This window comes from Marmota flaviventris, chromosome 18 (assembly GCF_047511675.1).
Source record: "Marmota flaviventris isolate mMarFla1 chromosome 18, mMarFla1.hap1, whole genome shotgun sequence".
Taxonomy (NCBI): domain Eukaryota; kingdom Metazoa; phylum Chordata; class Mammalia; order Rodentia; family Sciuridae; genus Marmota; species Marmota flaviventris.
This window is the reverse complement of record NC_092515.1, coordinates 19,525,376-19,543,331: the sequence shown is the minus strand read 5'-3', so window position 1 is coordinate 19,543,331 and position 17,956 is coordinate 19,525,376. Positions and strand designations below refer to the sequence as shown.

Genomic DNA, 17,956 nt, shown 5'->3' with positions numbered 1-17,956 from the left:
ACATTCTTGTCTTGTCTTTTTTTTTTTTTGGTACTGGGGATTGAAACCAGAGGTATTTTACCACTGAGCCATATCCTAGTCCTTTTTATTTTTTATATTGGGACAGGACCTTGCTAAGTTGCTTAGTTTAGGGCCTTGCTAAATTGCTGAGACTGGCTTTGAACTTGCTCAAAGCTCCTGAGTTGCTGGGATTGTAGGCATGTGCCACTGCACCTGGCTCTCTGTTTTCTAGAGTTTGTATAACTCTTCTTCATGTTGTACTTCTCAAGTTGGACATATGATTTTTCTTTTAATATACTAGAGATTTAACCCCAGGGTTATTTTTACCATTGAGCTACATCCCCACTCCTTTTTTTTTTTTTTTTTGAGACAGGTCTCTCTAAGTTGCTTAGGTCTTGCTGACTTGCTGAGACTGACGTCGAACATGTGATCCTCCTGTCATGGACCTCCATGTCGCTGGGATTATTGGCATGCCCCACTGTGCCCAACTGTGATGTGATTTTTTAAAATACATTTTTCATTTCTTTGTCTTTTTGTTTTACTTTTTGGGATGTTTTCACAACTTTATTCTCCACCAATTTTGTTGATTTTTAAATTTATAATAAAACATTTTTAATTTGCAAGTGTTTTTCTTTTGTTCTCTTTTCCTCTTTTTTGGGGGGGATGGTTGGTAGAAATTAAAGTCAGGGCCTTGTGCACCCTAGGCAAGTGCTCTACCATTGAGCTAGAGCTCAGCCCAATTTACCCACTTTTTTTTTCCATCTGAGCTGTATCCCCAGCCCCTCAACTTTACCAACTGAGCTGTATCCCCAGCCCCTCAATTTACCCTTTTAAAGTGTCCTACAAGGAGCTGGGTTTATGGCTCAGTGGTAGAGTGCTCAGCTAGCACATGTGAGGCACTGGTTTTGATCCTTGGCACCAGATAAAAATAAATAAAATAAAAGTGTTGCATCCATTTACAACCAAAAATATTTTTTAAATTAAATAAATAAATAAAGTGTCCTACAGGTATCCTGAGTGCTGAGTGGCAGAAGCCAGCTGGGTTCTCATTATTCAGCCTTACTCCCCTCCTCCACTTTTCAGTGCAGTCCCTCCATCTTCAGCTGTTCCTCTAGTGCCCCAGTCCCAAGAGCTCTGTTTGATCCTCTCTAGGACATTAACCCTGGTCTTCCCCTAGGATGGGGTGGGTAGCTTTCTGGCATTGAGAAGTGGAAGGGGATCTGGGGTTTGCCCTCTTTATTTTATCCCCCTGCTATATTGCCACAGTAAGAGAAGGTTGTTCCTAATTCCTAAGCTTTCTGAAGATTTATTCTGTGCGAATAGATTTGGGCTTCTTATGTATGACTGGCTTAGATTCAACTGTTTTGGATCTGCCAAGTCAGTAACCACATGTCCATCTGCTTTCCAGCTTCTAAAATTTTGTTTGTAATATTGCCTCCTCTGTGGTTCTCTACTTCATTGTGGCTTTAAAAAAGAATTTTTAAAAAAAAGCTTCGTCAAGATAAAATTTATCTAAAAATTTACATTTTGTATGTGTGTGCATATGGTACTGGGGATTGAACCATGGACCTTATGCATTCTAGGCAAGCACCTTTGCACTGAGCTACATCCCCAGCCCAGCTGAGTACTCCTTTTTATTGCTGAGTAAAAACTATTGCATGGATATGGCATATTTTATTTATCCATTCATCAGTTGATAAACATTTATATCTTGTGGCTCTTGCACTTTAAAAATATGTAAGAATGGGATTTCAGGTGGCAGGCATGATGACACGCACCTGTAATCACAGCTATTTGGGAGACTGACACTGGAGGATCAAGTGTTCAAGTCCATTGTGCAACACAGCAAGACCCCATCTTAAAAAATAAAATCAAGTTTAGGAAAGAATGTAACTTAATACGTATATTTAATCCGCTCTTTTTCTTCCAAAGTCCCTGTCACTGAAAATGGTTTATGAGTTCTCTCCTGCTGTCACTAGACCTTACCCATATTGGGGCTGGGGCTGGGGCTGGGGCTGGGGCTAGGGCTGGGGCTTAGTCTAGAGGAAAGCAATTTCAAATTTCTTTTCCACTGAGTTAGCAGAGGTGATAGGGCAAGTACTCTCTGGGCTTTTTTTCTCATCCATAATAAAGATAATGAAGCAGAATGGTGATTCCTCAGATATTCTGCACAAGGACTAGGTGGTAGAGTTGTTGCAGTCCAGATGCAGGCACAAGGTTGGAAAGTAGGAAGCATAAAACAGGCATGCTACTGTGGCCTTGTATCTTAATCAAACAGAACAGAGCAGGCAGGCAGTCCGCTTACAGCCAGGCCTGGGGTAGAGAGTCCATTTTACCTCTGTTAAGGAAGACTTCAAATAACAGTTCAGTTGAGGAAATATAAATATTTTTTGTCTTAACAGTGTTTTTTTAAATTATTTTACAGATTACTGCAGTTTTTAAATCCTGATCCTTTGAGAGCTGATGGAATCTCTGATCTGCAGCAGGTATTACAGGCCCTAAAAACAATTAAATAGGAGAGAAAACAGTTTGCTCTTAAAAATTCTTCTCCTTCCTCTTTCCAGTCTTAAAATTAGAAGAGAAACTCCTCGGGTGGGGGACTTTGCCTGAAGACATGCTTTTATAGATTGGTAACTTTGCCTGAAGACATGCTTTTATAGATTGGTAAATTAGTGCATCAGAGAAATTTCTATTTTTATTTGGGTAATAGGTGATCTTCTTTCATTTAGGTAGTTTTGGAGTTTTTCAGGTTGTTAACATTGAAATCATATGCTTTCTTTTCTTTCTATGCCGGTACTCTATGCTAAGAGTTCAGGGCAGATACTGGTTGTCTAATGTCTGTATCACTCAGTTGCAGAAGTTGAAGTCAGGCATGCAGCAGCCTGTCATGGTGCTCCGGAACAGGATTGATCCCTGCCTGACCATCGACACGTCACCACTGTCTGCAGACCTGAAAAAGGTGAAAGTGCTCTTAGAACCAAATTCATGAAGAAATACCAACCTTTTCTAATGTAGAAGGATTTTTTTTTTCTTTTTATTTTTTTCCCAGTGCTAGGGATGGAATCCAGGGCCTGGAGCAGGCTAGGCAAAGCACTCTACCACTGAGCCCATAGTCCCATAGAAGGATTTCTAAATAAAAGTTATAAGGTTACATTGTATCATTTCTTTGCTTTTGAAATTCTCTTTTATAAAGTTTTTGTTAATAATTTATTCTTAAATCCTGGATAAGTTCTTGTAAATGAATAATTAATTTAAGGAAAACCCATTGTATACTGTAAACCCCCTTCTGAAATAAGTTTTTAAATGGGCCTTTGAAAAAAGGGGCTTTGAAGACATAACAGGGTAATTGTAATATACTTCTTAGCCATTCTTTCCAAAATGGCTTCATAGATGGGTGGGTTCACTTGGTAAATCGATCATTCACGCTTACCTGTTTCTTTCCTAATTTTTTAAAAAAGAGGTTAAAACTGTTTTTTAAAAGATATAAATAAAATCACAAGGATGAAAGAGTGACAGAGAAGTCTTGAATGAGCAGGAGATTTTCATAGAATTTTAGAGGATGAAAGCTAGGTAGCAGAGTATGGTTGACTTAACAGGGAAAGAGCTAGGAGGTGGAGAGGAGTGGACAGTGAACTTCTCACCCTGTTTCCTGACAATACACAACCAGTTTATATTATTCTAAGGAAGAAAATTGGAGACTCTTTCTGGAGAAATTGAGTGACCGCTGAGTAGTGGTGCTTAATGATGGTGTTTGGAATTCTCCCAGTTAGAATGCCTGCTTGTTGCCCAGTCTTCTTGTAGTGATGTCTCACTCTCATGGTGACTAGATTAGCCCCACCCACAGAGCCTTTAGTCAGGTTTTAGTGACTTAAAAAAACACAAAACTAGTTTTTTTCATATATATACATATAATATAATGAGAATCATAGACCTTTTTTCTCTCTCTCTCACACACACACACATATGAAACACAGACATCTGAAGAAAGTCTTTACCTTAAGAAAAAAAGTTTAAAACAAACTCTGAAGGAAATAATGACTGGAGAAGAAAATATTAAAAAATAAATATTGCCAGGTGCAGCAGTGCATGCCTGTGGTCACAGCTGCTCAGGAGGCTGAGGCAGGAGGATTGCTTCAGCCTTGGAGTTTGAGACCAGTCTGGGCAATATAGTGCGACTCTTCTCTTAAGAAAAAGAAAGGAATGGGGGAGAGAAAGAGAAAGGGAGAGGGAAAAGAAAAAAAGGAAGGAAGAAAGAAACGAAAAATATCCTCAGAGGAAAGAAGGTATGGCATCTTTTGCTGGAAAGAGGAGGGAGGAGAAGGGGAGAGAAAGATCAATAAAAAAGGTTCTCAGAAGTTCAAAATATTATAAAAAATTTTGAAAATAAGTGGTTTTGAGATATAAAATAGAAGCCAGCAGAAAGTAGAACAAAAAGGCAACAAGATGAATCAAAGAGGAAAAAAAAAATTTGAGGTGCAGTATCTGAAAATGGAATTTCAGACTGAATCATAGAAGACAGACCACACGGGTTGCACTGCCTACCTGGAAGCTCCATGTTGATATCAGAGACTATTCCATTTGGAGTTCAGGGGTCTGGGGAGGAGGATGTCACAGACACCATGGTGCTGACTAGCTCAACTTTTTGGAAAGAGTTACAGGAGGGGCAGAAAAATCTCTGAGGAAGAACACAGGAACATTTCCTGAACCTAATGGAAATAAATCTCCACATTGAGCTGTCTCACACTGGCCAGCACAACTTATGAACAGACATTAGCTGTATGGGGTTGAAGCATCTGAACTTGGATTCAGAGAGCACAAAATCTTCTAGAGGAAAAAATGGTCCCCATCTCAAGACCAGAAGTCAGGTAGCTCAGATTTCTTCATAGCAACACCAAAGGAGTTACTTCATGTAGACAATAATCGTCTTTTTGGAATAAAATCATTTTTGAAGCACATATGGACTATTGCTAAGCTTAACCCTAGATTTATTGAGAAGATTTCAGTGTTTTATGGCAATTTTTCACGTGAGTAAGAAACTAAAAACATTGATGTTGATTAGAGGTGAAAAAAAAAGTTATTTCCACCTATACATCCATACTCACATAGTAATGAGATGTGAGAGTAGAACAAAAATATTTTCAGACATGCAGTCTCAAAAATAACAAAGAAGTATTTCCCCTGTATTCTTTGCCAAGAAGCTGTTTCAAAATGTTCATACAACAAAGAAGTTCACCAAGAAAGACCAAATGGGTTGCACCTGTCTACCTGGAAGCTCTCAGGTTGGCGGAAGAGTAAGCAGTACCTTTGCATCTGGGACTCAGGGTTCTGGGGAGGGGGATCACAGAGCTCATGGTGCTCTTGAACTCAGTCTTTTAGAAAATTATATCAGTGTGGCTAGAGAACTCTGTTGGAGAATTTGGTTTAGTGAGAGATACATAGATAAACAAATGAATAAAAGCATGTTTTTAAAATGCTGTACAAGGGAGGCTGGTGGACTGGCAGATTATTGGGAGAATAAGATCAAAAAACCACATCCTTGATCCAGTGAGCTCTAGTGGATCACCATCCAGTTCCTTTTGATTGGAGCCCAGGAAAACAAAATTTTATATAATAGGAGTATAGTACTGAGAAAAGAGTCAGAGGGACTTACCAGGGTAAGTCTCAGAAAATATCAGATTAATCAATGTGTATATACTGAGTGGTAGATGGAGTAGAGTGGCAATGATATGGAGCTGTTGTTTGTTTTCTCTACTTTATTGTGGTTTTTGGTTGTTGATTTTTTTGTAGGCTCTTCAAAGAAATAAGTTCCCGGGACCCAGTCACACTGAATCTTACTCTTGGCCTCCCATAGCACGTGGCTGTGATGTGGTTGTCATTTCTCACTGTGGAAATGACCCTTTGTTGTACCTCCCACCGTTGCTTACAATTTTGCAAACTGGGGGCTGCTACAAGTCATTACCAAGTAGAAACGGAGTAAGTTTAAGACAATTTTGTTTCACAACAAAAATGAATTAAATTTTTATTTTTTTAATTATACACTTGACCTTTGGTAAAGTTCAGGTTACATTACTCAGTTTGGTTTTCCAACTGCCAAGATAGAAGAAAGTGAGAAAGTAGCCTTTCTCGTCTCCTGGTCACCTGTTCTCCTGTACTCATTCTCACCCAAGCCTGGGTTGTGGGTCATGGGCTGAGCAGGAAAGCCCTGGCTTTTAGAGGTGAACATAGAATTTATAAAATGATCTCACATTAATTCATGTCATTGTCATGGCAACCATGTGATGTGGTCAGGGTGTATATCATTCTCACCACTGTATACATGAGAAGACCCAGGTCATGATAAGTTGCTTGGGTGAATTATTGACAGCTGATATGGTGTGAAAGTGGGCTTAGAAGTTAAGTTTCTGTTGTCTTATTCTACATTCTTCAATATCTCATAGTACCCCACACTGTTTTAGAATAATTTCCCCATGTGTAATAACCTGAAAGTAACAGAAAGCTGGAGAGAAGGGAAATGGGTATGGGTTCAAATGGCAATGAATAGTGATGTCCACTTTTCTGGTTTGGGCTCTTGGAACTGATGGGTGTAAAACCTCCATCCTAACACAAAGGGTGCACTCCAGAGGGTTCCACCATGTGTCAAACGATGAAACAGCAGTACGAAATGAGCTTAGAGTTGCAGTTAGAACAGATACTAGCTCTCTTTCTAATTATGCCATGCAGTTTGATGATTTCCCTTTGGAATTCAAGCTGGTTATTAGATATTGATTTAATCAAATGAATGAATTTATCCCCCTCATCCCTCACCAGTTTGTTAACAGCTAAGCCCTGTTAATGATATACAGCTAGTGTTGAGGCAGAACCATGGCTGGGGTTAGAAGAGGCCATCTTAAGTCTTGACCCTTGTGTCTCCCCTACTTTCTCCATGCCCCTGTGGTCAACCTGCCTTCAGGTCTGTGCCTGGAAACTATCATCTGAATCTGTCTAAAGGAAAGAGAAAACTAGGCTTCTCTTCGATTAATAGATAGCAAGTGTCCAGGAAGGTATTTGGTAGGCAGTGCACCTTCAAGAGAATCTGTGGGCTAGTGGAGGGTAGGGTTCAGAAGGTAATTTCCTAAGAAAGAGCTGTTATCCACTTTTTAAGCCCCTCTCAGGAAGTGGTTAGTTCATCCTTGGGCTTAGGAGCAGGAAATCTGGAGCCAGACTTCCTAGGTTCAAATCATGTTGCTACCAAGAATGAACTGTGTAGCCTTGGGCAACTGGCTTTACTTCTCTGTGCCTCAGATGCCTCATCTGTGAGATGAAGTAATAATAGGCCCTACCCATAAGAATGTATTAAATGAATTAATACTTATGCAATACTTAGCTTAAGCCCTAAGAAAACCTAGCTCAATGTGTCTAAAATCTGTTTTTTAAAATATTTTTTAGATGTCAATGGATCTTTATTTATTTATATGCAGTGCTGAGAATTGAACCCAGTGCCTCACACATGCTAGGCAAGTGCTCTACCACTGAGCCATCACCCCAGTCCCCTAAATCTATTTTAATGAAATTATTTTTAACTCTTCTAACCTATGTGATGATGGTGGTAGCAAAACCTGAAGTAGCACTTATTGTGTACAAGGAGATGTTCTGGATGTTTCACATATACTGTGTTCAATTTCTAACTACTGTTCAAAACTATTTGAATTTGTTTGTCTTTACAGCCTCTTGCAGTCATCGTGTGCCCAGGATGGAAAAAGGCCCAATTTATTTTTGAATTACTGGGCGACTATAGCATGTCTTCCAGGCCTCTTCATCCTGTGTTATTAACAATTGGACTTCACAAAGATGAAGCCAAAAACATGAAGCTTCCAAGGGGGTGTAAGCATTCTTTCCAAGCAGTTTGGCTTTCCCAACAGAAGACAGGGGACCCTGCCCAGGCAGGTCTGGGATTGCAGATGACAGGCTTGTGTGATAGCCTAGCTTGTCACTCATTGATGGGTATCCATGATGTAGGTTCAATCTTGACCTACATCTGTTTTGCTGAGAAAACTACAGGATTTCATTCATCTACTTTCTACTGACCACTTACTGCTTGCTAGATGCTGAACACAGTGTTGACTAAAAGCCTCCTGCTTTTCAGGAGTGCAGAACCTGGTAGGAGTGCCAAGGCTTGTCCCATACTGACAGGGCTCAGCCAGGGTGGGCACCTGAGGAGAGAAGCAGCAGTATGTGGAATCTTAGCAAAGGAAATGTTGTGAAAACCTGTAAAACAAATCTAAAATGGGCATTGTTTTTTCTTTTAAAATGTAGGCGATGTGATTGTCACAACACCACATAGCCTCCTGAGACTTCTCACATACCAAAGCTTGTTATTTCTTAGACTTTGTCATCTAGTGTTGGATGAGGTGGAAGTGTTATTCCTTGAAGCTAATGAGCAGGTAAGTATGGCATCTATTTAGATGTTATTACTATTCTAAATGTATACATATACTTCTAAAATAGATAAAATTCAAGTATTAACAGAATCAGGAAAAAGGATCTAGTTAAGGAATAAATTGGTTAATCTAAAAAAAAAAATCCCTTTAACTTCTATAATTTAGAAGAGAGAATGTTTATTTGAAATTTCATTCCCAGTGTTAAATCTCTCTTTGAAAAGCAACATTTCTCTCCCAGGAAGATTTACTAAGATAATGAATGTTTTTCTCATTATAAAAGCAATAATTTTTATTGTAAAAAATTTTGAGAAATAGAGAAGAGCACTTGAAAAAAATACAATACCCTAATCATCTTACACTCAAAGGCAATCATTCTACTATTTTGGATTATTTCTTCCTTTTTAAAATTCCTAATTGTTGATACATGTGTTCAATATCAAGAGCACATTTTATGTATAATTTTATAATTCACATTTTGCAGTTAACAGCATTGTATTATTACTTCCTGTTCTAAAGGTTATTATTATTATTGGGCATATTGAATCACATGGGCATAACAATTTATGCCATGTTTGCTGTCCTCCGACCAGTAGGAGGCCTTGGCCTGGTTTTTTGTTCCATGCTAGCTGGTAAACAGATCTTGTTAGTACAGTTTGCATCTTTTTTTTTTTTTTTTTTTGCAGTGCTGGGCATGGAACCAGGGCTTCATGCATGCTGGGCCAGTGTTCTACCACTGGTTTGCATGTCTAGCCTTGTAGTTTGTATTTCTTTGATTACTTAAGTTGAACATTAATTCATTTTGATCATTATGTTCATTTTCTAAAGTTGCTAGATCATTTCCTTTTCTTTCTTGTGGTGCAGTCATCTTTTGTAATTACTTTTTGACCTTTTTAAATGTGAGCATGTTAATCCCATTAGATGTGTTAACACATATTTACCAAGATGTTTTTTTGTGCTTTAATTTGATTTATAGTGGGGCTTTATGTTCATTGATATTCTCTTTCTCTCCCCTCGCTGCCCCCCCCCCCCCCCCCCGCCTTTTTCCTCTTTTTTCCCTTTGTGTTTCCAGAGATTGAACCTAGGGGCATTCTACCACTGAGCTATGTCCTCAGTCCTTTTTGTTTTTTATTTGAGACAGTCTCACGCTGTGATTACAGGTATGCACCACTGAATTTGGCTACATTTTCTCTCAGAGGAGCATGCCTATAATCCTAGTCACTTGGGAGGCTGAGGCAGGAGGATTGCAAGTTTGAGGCTAGCCTCAGCAACTTAGTGAGGCCCTAAGCAACTTAATGAGATCCTGTCTCAAAATAAAAATAATAAGGGCTGGATATGTAGCTCAGTTGTAAAGCACTCCTGGGTTCAGTCCCCAGTGCCGAAACAAATATTTTCTCCTTTTTGAGTTTCTCTCTTTACTTTTGTTTTGGAAAGGCTTCCTCCTGTCTGAAAACAGTAAATATGCAATTTTTTACATATTATGTTCTGTCAAACTAATTATTACTGTCTTTTGAAATAAAAATTATATCAATTTTTTAGATGTTTGCTATATTAGATAACTTTAAAAAAAAAGTTGAAGTTGAAGAAAGGGAATCTGCACCACATCAGATCATTGCGGTTGGCATTCATTGGAGCAGACATATAGAACATCTAATCAGAGAGTTCATGAATGATCCCTACATTGTGATTACAGCCCCAGAGGAGGCTGCTCTCTATGGCAACGTCCAACAGGTGATGAATGAATGGGAGGGGAGCTGATGAGCACAAGCAAGCAGCCTGTATTTCATGGCTTAATATTAGATGACTGTAGCTTCTATTTCATACCCAAATCTATAATTGTAAATTAAATTTGTTTTGATTTCCTATGCATTCTTTTCTATTAAAATTATAACTTAGCTATGAAAAGTAAAACTGGAACTTTTTGAATATTTTAAAAATCAAATTACTTCATTTCTGGTAATTTCATTACCAGGTCGTGCATCTTTGCCTAGAATGTGAAAAAACCTCAACTTTACTCCAAGTTCTTGATTTCACTCCAAGTCAGGCACAAAAGACCTTGATCTTTACTTGCTCTGTAGCTGAAACAGAAATAGTGTGTAAGGTGAGTCCCTGTCCTGTTGATTTAAATTGTGGCTGAATCTTGAATGAGGAAAAAATGACTTGGGTAGTTGATATGTGGTGGGGAGATGCCATTTTGCAAGTTTAACATCAATCAGAAGAGGAGGTGGGCTCTGCTGGGAAGCACTGACAGCTGGAGGTCTGGCCTGGGGGAGGATCCTTGCCTTTCCTGAAGCACGGTCCCACATGGGGAGTAAGGCTCAGGGAACAGTGCCAGGTGGTCTGTCAAGGTAGAACATGAAAGGGTCCAGTTGATGAACAAAATGCCCACATCACTACTCTCTATTTTAAAAAGTTGTGAAGATAACAGTAAAACATACTGTCATGTAACCAGAAAAGCCAAATAAATTGGCTAAAGACTTATTCAGTTTTATCTAATTTCATATTAATTGTAAAATGCTAATTAATTGCCAAAATGTACAAAGCTAAATACAAAAATTAAAAGAAGCTGTAGTACATCTTTCGGTACATAATAATGAGCTAAACAGTACAGTTAAAAGGCCATTATTGGACTGGGGATATAGCTCAATGGTAGAGTGCTTGCCAAGCATGTGTGAGGCCCTAATCCCCAGTACTAGAAGGGAAAGAAAAAAAAAAAAAAAACCTTGTTGACAACAGTACCATGTATTTTATATATACTTATACATACATATGTGTATATGTATTATTTTTAAAAGGAAGGGAAATAGTTTTAGCAAAATGATGTTTGTTTCACTTGAGCAAATTTTTATATGAACTACAACAGAACTTTGGAGATATATTTACTTAATTTCATAGTCATTTCAAAGAATTACTGGGTCAGTGAGGTGATTTACAGTTGAATACTTTGATACTTGATGAGACAGCTGGCTTCAAGCTCATGTTCCTTATTTTGAACTGGCTTCTGTGGTTTTACCTTTAGGTAGTAGAAAGCAATTCAATATTTTGCTTGAAAATGCATAAAGAAATGGTTTTTAACTTAAAAAGTGTTTTAGAACATTGGAAGAAGAAATTAAGTTCTGGCTCCCATATTGTATTAGGTAAGTGTTTTAGTTTCTACTTCTATTTAGACAAAGGTTAGCTCATAGGAATCATGTCTTAATTTATATATTTCACCTCCATATTTCTCATTATTTCCAAGATTTACTCAGAATTTATTAGTAATGTTAATTTTAAAATGAAAATTAACCTCCAAAAAGATTCTCATATTGAGATGAATCTAGGTGCCTCAGAGCTCATAGGTCAATAGGCAGCAACCGTTGATCTAGACACTTTACCTGGAATTCTAGCTTGAGGATTACTGTTGTATATATAAAATCTGTGTATATGTAGTCTATAAAGTCTGTATCTAGCTGTACATAGTGCATCTGTACCTATATTGAAACATCATAAATTATAAAAAAGGTTAAATATTAGAAATACAAAAGTTAGAATGTATAAAAAAAAAGAAAAGATCTGGGCAGCCTGGATTTGTAATAGAAAAAGACATTTTTCAAGCTAAAAATGAAGCCACTTGTCTCTGGAATTAATCACTGGTGTGGGGCTTTTGGGGAAGAAAGTGGGTAAGAAGTTTCTTTGCATCTAAAAAGTAAAATGAAGGATTGAGGATATAGCTTCATGGTAGAGTACTGGCATAGTAAGTATGAGATTGTGGTTTGATCCCTAGCATTGCAAGAAATAAAGTAAAATATAGTACAGAAATGCTTTGCAGGATGGTTTTGGGGACTGCTTATTAAAGTAAGTGCAGCTCATGGGAAATTGTTGAAATCTTTCCTCCAGCCTTAACTGACGATTGCATACCACTCTTGGCCATCACTGATGCCACGTGTGTAATTCACTTCAGCTTCCCTTCCTCACCAAAGATATTTGGTGGACGCCTATACTGCATGTCAGATCATTTTCAGAGTTTAACTGAACAGGTTTGACTATCATTTTCTGTGTAATGACAAATTTAGAGTCCATAAAGTTTCACTGAGACTGGTGTGAATGATTTGCTTTCTTTATTTACTCCCATTTTAAGGGTTCTCCTGCAGAGCAGGGAGATAAGAAAACCAAATCTGTCCTATTGCTAACGGAGAGAAATGCGAGCCATGCAGTTGGTGTTCTGCGCTACTTGGAGAGAGCAGATGCCAAAATCCCATCAGAGCTGTATGAGTTCACCGCAGGGGTCCTAGAAGCCAAAGAAGACAAAAAAGCCAGAAGACCTCTTTGTTCATATCTTAAGGCTTTTGGATTTTGCAAGTAAGCCAGTCTTCTTTATTTTAATTAAAGTATAACATGCAGTCAAGTACAGAGATGATAAGTTTACAGCTTGAAACACAACACTGATAAAACCAATAACCCAGTAAATAAATGGGCAAATGAACTAAAGAGGCATTACTCAAAAAAAAAAAAAAAAAAGCTAACAAACATGAAAAAAGTGTTAAAAATCACTAGCAGTGGGAAATGCAAATCAAAACTACATTGGGATTTTATCTCACTCAAGAATATAAATAATAAATGCTGGTGAAGATGTAAGGGAAAAAGGAACACTTTTACCTGGAATTGTAAATTATATGAATTTATACTATATAAATCAGTGTGAAGGTTCTTCAAAAGATTAGGAATGGAACTACCATATGACCCAGCTATACCACTCCTTGGTATTTTCCTAAAAGAATTAAATTCAGTGTACTGTGGAGATACATGCATACCCATGTTTATAGTAGCACAATTCACAATAGCCAAACTATGGAACCAGCCTAAGTGTCTTCGAATAGATGAATGGAAACAGAAAATATGGTGTATCTATACAATGGAGTTTTACTCAGCCATAAAGAAGAATGAAATCCTGTCATTTGTAGGAAAATGGATGGAATGGGACATTGTCAAGTTAAACAAAATAAGGCAAACTCAGAAAGTCAGCGTTATATCTTCTCATTTGTTAGAGTGGAAAAAAGAAGGGGGATTTCATGAAAATAGAAGGGAAACCAGTAAGAAAGTGAGGGGACCCTGGGGAGGGAGGAGGAGAAGGCACTGGGGAGGTACTGGAGAATGAAATTATATGCATATCCTAGTATGTCCAAGTGTAACTTATGCACCAATAATAAATTTTTTTAAAACTAAAAAAAAATTAGAGCAAGAAAATTAATTTCACAAAAGAGCGCTTTACCTTGGTATCAAAATTGTAGTTGTACTTACCTGATGTAGCCCAGGGATCACCAGGACCTTGTTTATTAGAAAAACTTTAGAAAAATATATAACAAAAATGGGTGAGTTCAGTTCTTAAAAAAAAAAAAAAACTAGTGAAGTTCAGTTCTATGTATATAAAACAATATTTTTGACTGATAAAATTTGACTTCTGTTTTTTTTAAAAAAAGTTTACAGCTTGATGAAATGTCAATATCTATACACCCATGTAAACCACCACCAAACTGATAGAGTACCTAGAGACTCCTGCATGCTCTTCCTGATGTCCATCCTCAAATAGCTGTCAACATTGACAAGAGTTGTTCATTTGTTTTCAATTTTTTATTAACATGTATTAATTGACTATTTTAATAGGGTTCGATTTGGTATTTCCCTACATTCATATGAGTTTTAATCAAATCTAATTCCTTTTTCCTATCCTACCTCCTTCCTCATACCCATCCCAATCTCTAGTAACTGTTATTCTGTTTTCAAATTAACATTTTTTAGCTCTTTGCTTTTGTGTCTGAATTATTTCACTTAACATGATGTCCTCACTTCATTTCATTTTGCTGCAAATGATAGGATTTTATTCCTCTTTATGGATGAATAGTATTCCATTGTGTATATACTACATTTTCTTTTCCCATTTATCTGTTGTTGGGCACCCATGCTGATTTCATATCTTAAAATTTTGCTCATTTTTTAATTTCATATAAATGGAATTGTGCATCTGGCTTCTTTCAATCAATCTAATATCTGTGACATTGATCCATGTTGTTGTTATATGTATGTTTTATATATGTTCTGGCTTAGTATTGCATTGTCTTGAGTATATCACATTCTTCTGTTGATGGGCCTGTGGGGTTGTTTCCAGTTTGGGGCTATGATGTTTAAAGCTTTTCTGAACTTTGTCATACATGGCTTTTTGTGGAAATAGTCATCCTCTTCTTTTGGGAATTGTTGGGCCATAGGGTTAACTTATGTAAACTCTTCAAAAGTGGTGGACCACTTTATGATCCTGTCAGGAGTGATGAGAATTGGAGATGGTCCACATCCTTCCCAGTCCTTAGTATTCATGGGGGAGATAATGGAAAGCCATTGCAATTTTAATTTGTGTTTCCATAATGATGGTGGATTTAATGATGTTAAATATCTTTTTTTTATGTTTGTGAGACATTTGACCATTCTCTTTTTCTGAAGTACCTGCTTTTATCTTTTCCCCATTTTAATGGAGCATTTCTTTTTTCTTATTAGTTTGAGGAGGTATATATCCTGTATATCTTAGCTATCCTAGATATAAGTATTTTGTCTGACACGGTTGAACATCCGTGACTCTAAAACATGAAATCTGAAGTACTCTGAAAACAGAAACTTTTGGGGTGTTGACATGATGCCTCTAAAACATTAATTTGCAGGCTGAGGTTGTGGCTCAGTGGTAGAACGCTCGCCTAGCATGCGTGAGGCCCTGGGTTCGATCCTCAACCCCATATAAAAATAAATAAATAAACAAAATAAAGGTATTGTGTCTAACCAAAAAATTTTTTAAAAAACCATTAATTTGCATATATAGTATGAGGTGTGGGGCACAAGTGGCTTTTTCTGCATAGACAGTCATCTGTTCCAGCATCATTTGTCTAGAACATAATTCTCTTCTCACTGAATTAGTCCCTTTGACGTAATCCAGGTGATGAGATATGTGGTCTGTTTTTAGACTCTGTTCTTTTTGTGGGTCCATTTGTCCCTCCTTATACTAACACTACACTTTATTTTTTAATATCATTTTTATTGTTGTTTATTTTTTATGTGGTGATAGGGATTGAACTCAGGGCCTCATGCATGCTAGGCAGGCACTTTACCACTGAGCTATTTCCTCAGCCCAACACGACACTTTAAACACTGTAGCTTTATAGTGACACTTGGGATCTGGCATATAAGTCCTCCAACCTTGCTCCTGTTCAGGGTTGCTTGGCTTCTTCAGATCTGTTGCATCTCTATATACATTAAAGATATAAGCTTACTGATTTCTCAAAAAATCTGCTGGAAATTTAATAGGGGCTGAATCAACTCTGTAGATCAATTGGTAAGGTATGGGGATCCCTCTAGACACATGCCACTACTTGGTAAATGGATGGCTAGGCATAGGTGTCTGATAATGTGTCTCCTGGATTGAATTCATTTTTAAGATAATTAATGACATTAACTTTTTAAATTATGGTACATTAACCAGCTTATTAACAACAATTTTCAGTATGCCTTTAAATAGAATATTGACTTTTAAAACTGAAACTTCAGCTATTTCTCAGTTGGGAGGTAACATTGTAGTGAAGGAGCAGCTTCTGATTTGGAGGTTAATTGACCTTTATTGTGGATTATGGTGATATGTTTCTGAGACTTTGTTTTAGAAGTATAAGCAATCCTTTAGCAGGAAGAGTGAAGCAAGTGGCATCACTATACTAGACCTTAAACTATACTACAGAGCAATAGTAACAAAAACAGCATGGTATTGGCACCAAAACAGACTGGTACACCAATGGTACAGAATAGAGGACACAGACACTAACCCACAAAATTACAGTTATCTTATATTAGACAAAGGTGCCAAAAACATGCACTGGAGAAAAGATAGCCTTTTCAACAAATGGTGCTTGGAAAACTGGAAATCCATATGCAACAAAATGAAATTAAACCCCTATCTCTCACCACCCACAAAACTCAACTCAAAGTGAATCAAGGACCTAGGAATTAAACCAGAGACCCTGCATCTAATAGAAGAAAAAGTGGGCCCTAATCTCCACCATGTGGGATTAGGCCCCAGCTTCCTTAATAAGAATCCTATAGCACAAGAATTAAAACCAAGAATCAATAAATGGGATGGAGTCAAACTAAAAAGTCTCTTCTCAGCAAAAAAAAAAATAATAATAATAATAATCTGTGAGGTGAACAGAGAGCCTACATCTTGGGAGCAAATTTTTACCCCTCACACATCAGAGCACTAATCTCTAGGGTATATAAAGAACTTGTTTATATAATGTATTTAAGAATATCTAAAGGGGACTGGGGGTTGTGGCTCAGAGGTGGAGCACTCGCCTCACATGTGTGAGGCCTTGGGTTCGGTCCTCAGCACCACATAAAAATAAATAAATAAATAAAGGTCTTTATTTTAAAATATATATATATATATATATATATATCTAAAGAAATAGGGCTGGGGTTGTGGCTCAGAGGAAAGAGTGCTCCCCTAGCATGCATGAGGCACTGGGTTCAATCTTCAACACCACATAGAAAAAAAATAAAGGTATTATGTCCACCTACAACTAAAAAATAAATGTTTAAAAAAAGAATAAAGGTGTTGTAAAAAAATTATTAAAAAAAATAATAAAGTAACTCTTTTGTTTAAGTTTATTCAATTTTAATTAAATTTTAGAGGGTTTTTTTTTACTTATTTATATATTGTTAGTGTCATTTGAAGTATTTAATATGGTTACTTCTAAAGTGTTTGGAATAAAAGTTCTCTAATTTCAACTGCAGATTAATTTTCTGAAAAATGTTTACAATTCCATGTTAACTATGATTATCTGTATTTTTCTGGTTTTAAAATCTAGCTATTTTGGGGGTTGGGGATGTGGCTCAAGCGGTAGCACGCTCACCTGGCATGCGTGCGGCCCGGGTTTGATCCTCAGCACCACATACGAAGATGTTGTGTCTGCCGAAAACTAAAAAATAAATATTAAAAAATTCTCTCTCTCCCTCTCTCTCTCACTCTCTCTTTAAAAAAAAAAAAATCTAGCTATTTTGAGGGGTTTGGGGTTTGGCTCAGTGGTAGAGCACTTGCCTAGAATGAGCAAGGCCCTGGTTTCCATCCCCAGCACTGTCACCACCACAACAAAAAACAAAGCCAGCTATTCATTGTTTTATTTTTTTTCCCAGAGACAAAAGGATCTGTCCTGACAGACACCATATTAATCCAGAAATAGATAAGCCAAGGAAATTATCCAACCAAGCTCTACCAATGTTTGGATACATTAAAGTAAGTTCTTCTAAGATCTTTTTTGTCCAGTGATTGTTGAATCGTTGTAATTTTTTTTAAGCAGAATCTTAGTACAATGTAATTTATGATTTATAATATTCAATATTAATATCCTGTCATTAATCTAATGATAGAAATGTGTTCTTATATCTTAATTTCAGAGTCCAAGTTTATATGTAAAACCATGATGAGTTGGGTAAATGCATGACAATCTGGGAGTTGTTTTTTTCAGGAAAAAAAATGTTTC

General features: G+C 37.1%; 1 protein-coding gene across 1 annotated transcript in view; it reads left to right on the top strand.

Annotated features, from left to right (window-relative positions):
* The window catches only part of Tdrd12 (tudor domain containing 12), a 66,268-nt gene that overhangs the window by 28,379 nt on the left and 19,933 nt on the right, over window positions 1-17,956 (top strand). Inside the window, exons 12-22 of the mRNA XM_071604534.1 lie at window positions 2,426-2,486; window positions 2,852-2,959; window positions 5,788-5,973; window positions 7,704-7,860; window positions 8,293-8,420; window positions 9,954-10,145; window positions 10,387-10,515; window positions 11,434-11,551; window positions 12,291-12,430; window positions 12,532-12,752; window positions 17,610-17,709. Of these exons, the coding sequence (XP_071460635.1) occupies window positions 2,426-2,486; window positions 2,852-2,959; window positions 5,788-5,973; window positions 7,704-7,860; window positions 8,293-8,420; window positions 9,954-10,145; window positions 10,387-10,515; window positions 11,434-11,551; window positions 12,291-12,430; window positions 12,532-12,752; window positions 17,610-17,709 (1,540 nt within the window). The remainder of the gene's footprint in view (window positions 1-2,425; window positions 2,487-2,851; window positions 2,960-5,787; window positions 5,974-7,703; window positions 7,861-8,292; window positions 8,421-9,953; window positions 10,146-10,386; window positions 10,516-11,433; window positions 11,552-12,290; window positions 12,431-12,531; window positions 12,753-17,609; window positions 17,710-17,956) is intronic.